The sequence below is a fragment of the Salvia hispanica genome, chromosome 1 (genome assembly GCF_029641045.1).
Source record: "Salvia hispanica isolate PSC_SH4W2 chromosome 1, Shi_PSC_v1, whole genome shotgun sequence".
Classification (NCBI taxonomy): domain Eukaryota; kingdom Viridiplantae; phylum Streptophyta; class Magnoliopsida; order Lamiales; family Lamiaceae; genus Salvia; species Salvia hispanica.
The window spans coordinates 62137044-62140545 of record NC_142692.1 but is presented as its reverse complement, the minus strand read 5'-3'; the positions used below and the strand labels follow the sequence as shown (position 1 = coordinate 62140545).

The following is a 3502-nucleotide window of genomic DNA, read 5'->3' as shown; positions in this document are numbered from 1 at the left end:
TCGAAAAGGCGAAGGAGGTCTACGCCCTATTCTTTGCCAATATGATGCCATCCGCGGCGATCACTGTGCCGACGTCGGTACCAGACGATTCGTCAGCCCGACCTTCCGTCTCTCATGAGAAAGCGCTGCAAGGAGAGGCGGAAGCGTGTAGATCTGAACCGACAAACACAGAAATAGTCCCAGAGGAGGATGATGAAGGGGAGTGGAACGAGAGGATGATTGGGCTACCAAAGCACACACCCGGTTTCAATGTGCAGTCAGCATGGGAGTCGCTCACTCACTCTCAAGCGGGTGCATTCAAGTCAAGCTACTCGAAGGCCTCTCATATCCAAGACCGCATCCTTCGTTTCGCCCAAACTTTTATCAGCTACAATCTGATGGGGACAGCAAATGCCGCTCTTACAACCACCGACCTATATTTCACTTGGTGCATGGCCAATGGCATCAAGGTACATTTGGGATATTGGCTGGCTCAGGCCTGTCACCAGATGACGAGCAATCCCTCACGCCACATGTATACTTGCCACCTCATCGGCGCCTACCTGCAACGAAACATTGAGGTGAAGATCGCCGAGCTTGCTCCCGAGGTCGTGATGTGCGACCGCCCAGAGGTTTTCAGCGTAGACTACTTCTTCAACAAGGGCTTGTTGCAAACTCAAGGCAACAAGACTTACTTCTATTCGCTGGGAGATAAAGCGAAGGCGGAGCCGGAGGAAGCTGAGGAGGCCATGCCAAGTGAAGAGGTGGAAGAGCTTAGGAAGGAGGTGCAGGACATGAAAAAGGAAATGCAACTGATGAAAAAGGAGATGATGAAGGAACTCGGGGGAATACGGAAGGAACTCAATGGGAGTCGGGAAGAAGTAAAAGTTCTGAGCAGCAACGTAGCAGATTTGGCCACGAAATGTGCCAAACAAAGTGAAAGAGTGGCGGAAGCTGTGGAGATATCTACGCGGATGTTGAAATGGCTGCATCAGACGCTTCCCTTGACCCAGTCGAAGTCGACTCCTGGGTCAAGTGGCGAGGCACAGAAGATCATCCACAGCAGTCCCTCGATCAAGCCATTCCAGCAGTTGACCACCCCGACTATTCCCGAGAAAGTTCCAAATCCACCGAGGACGAAAATGCTAATGAGGAAACCAGGACTCGATCAAGCTGCAGAAGGAAAGGAAGAGCTGGAGCAACCAGCGAAGAAGAAAGTGAAAACAAACCGCCCCAGTGTTCCACCACCGTCTGGCTCTCGCGGGAGCCAGCCCCAGAAATGAGCAATTTCCCCAGACCAAGTAAATTTTAGTTTTTGTGTTTTTTTTTTTCTGTGTTTTATTTCCATGCGTTGCTGTGTTTTATGCTATCTTCTCCCACTTAGCCCAATGCTTGGTCTAAGTGTGAGAAGTTCTATGTTTTCTGTTGGTTTATTCTTCTCCCACTTAGCCCGTTGCTCGGTCTAAGTGTGAGAAGTGAAATTGTTGTTTAATTCTGCATTGAATTCTCTGTTTTCCCCCCTTCACGACGATGGCTTGAGGACAAGCTTGAGTGAAGTGGGAGGGGGAGAGGAATCAATGCAGTGTTATTATGCTTTGAGGAGTTGTAGGTCTAGGATTGTATCGCATGAACTAGTGGATATAATACGGCAGATTCCCTTAGGGAGAGTAATTGAAAATAGGAGGTATTCCAACTTAGAAGCCTGATTCTTTAGTAAGCCGAACCAATCTGAATGAAGCAAGAACGATAGTAAATGCCTTTACTTGCCTAGTTGTGAAGCCCTACTCTAGAGGTGAGTTATAAGCCTGTGATAACACTTAGAGCTAACACATGTCAAAAGTCTGCCACTGAATGCTGAAGGAAAAGAGAAGAAAAAAAAAAAATATAAATAAAAAAGGGGGAAAGGAGAAAATATATAATCATAAAATCTGGAGGTATAAGCTGGACGAAGTCCAGAGGAGGAAATAAAAAGAGAGAAAAAAATCAAGGAGGTATAAGCTGGACGAAGTCCAGGAAATCAAGGAGGTATAAGCTGGACGAAGTCCAGAAAGAAAAAAAAAAAAAAAAAAAAAAAAAGAAAAAAAGGGGGATAGTGACGGAGGATAGAAGGAGGAAATTCTCATAACCCGAGGCTTCAGTGGTTTGGCAATAACTTAAGAGAGAATCGGTCCTAACATCCCTGGTAAGGAATGAGCGATCGAGTGAATCTAACAATTGGGGAAGTAACAGGCTATCTTGACGAGCTGACAGGTTGGCTAGGTAGAGGGGAGAAAAGGGCCTATTTGGAGGAGTGCAGCCTGTTGGATTGATCTTAATCTTGTGGGGACGGTTGCCTAAAAGTTGAAACCAGTTCATGCATATGTGTTTATATGTTTTCATCCTATGTGATTATGTACTCTTTGTTTTAGTGTCTAGCTTTGCCTCAGTTGTGTCTAGGTGTAGGAGTTTTGTCTAGAGTCTGTAGAGTCGGTCAAGGGGATAACCATGCTTGAAATTCGCCTTATTCTTCTTTTCTTCTTGTCTTTATACTTGAGGACAAGTATGGTTTAAGTGTGAGCAGTTTGATAAGGCTAATTTCATGCATTGGTTATGTAGTGAAAAACATCACATTTCTGCTGGATCTAACAAGTTTTGTTAAGCCAGGTGTGTGTGTAGCGCTAGATCCAGGAGATGCTGGAGGAGGATATCTAGCGAGGAGCAGGAACGGAATCACGAGGAAAAGCTAGAGGAAGGAAGCCAAAAGCTGAGGGCAATCAAGTCAATCAATACCTCGCTGGGCCCCACCTCGAAGCTTATAAATAAAGGAGTGCGCAACAAGAATGGCAGATCGGTTACACTCCACACACAGTCACGCTCTTAGCACACACACTAGGGATATGGGAAATTTGGGGTGGTTTTCGTTTTCAGGAGTCTCGTATCAGTGCATCACCGTCCCTTGAGGGCGAAGAAACAATTGTTCTCTTAATTTCTGTTTACTACTCTGTTCCGTCTCGAACTTCACTTTTGGAAGTCGAGCTTGCTGTTTTTGTTGCTGGATTAGTTTAACCGTTCTGTTTACGTTTGATTTGCCTTGATGAAGTTGGATTTCGTGTTGATTATTATGACGCTTGCTATTTTGGTTTGTTTATTTGAGATGTTCTCTTGAATTTATTGCTGAATATTTTAGGAGATTCGAGAATCGTGGTATTGAAGTTGTGTTCGGTTGGATTTTTGTTCGGATGCTTGGATCCGGAGTGGATTTAGCATCCGAAGTGTGGATCTGAACAGGGGAGGTGAAATTTGTGCATGAGATTATGGGGATTTTGTTCTGCTTGGTTTGCTTCGTCTAGTAGTGTGATTTCCGTCGTTGTTTCGTTTACCGTTAAAATTATGTTTCCAATCTACATCTGAGTTTGTTTTTCTCGATCTCTGCATTTATTTGTGTTCGTTGAAGAAGATGAAGTCATTTTCAGTTGATGCTTTAGTTAGTTAGGCTGCAGATTCGATTCTGTCCGTACTTACCTTTTTCAGAGTTTGGTCCCCA

The 3502-nt window shown here is 44.8% G+C and overlaps 1 protein-coding gene across 1 annotated transcript; it reads left to right on the top strand.

Annotated features, from left to right (window-relative positions):
- The first annotated feature begins 210 nt into the window (after positions 1–210).
- LOC148934326 (uncharacterized) lies at positions 211–3080 on the top strand. The gene is made up of 2 exons (XM_089061663.1): positions 211–1280; positions 2623–3080. Exon 1 carries the CDS (start codon positions 216–218, stop codon positions 1260–1262), a length of 1047 nt encoding a protein of 348 aa, XP_088917789.1. The 5' UTR covers positions 211–215; the 3' UTR covers positions 1263–1280; positions 2623–3080.
- The last annotated feature ends 422 nt before the right edge of the window (positions 3081–3502 follow it).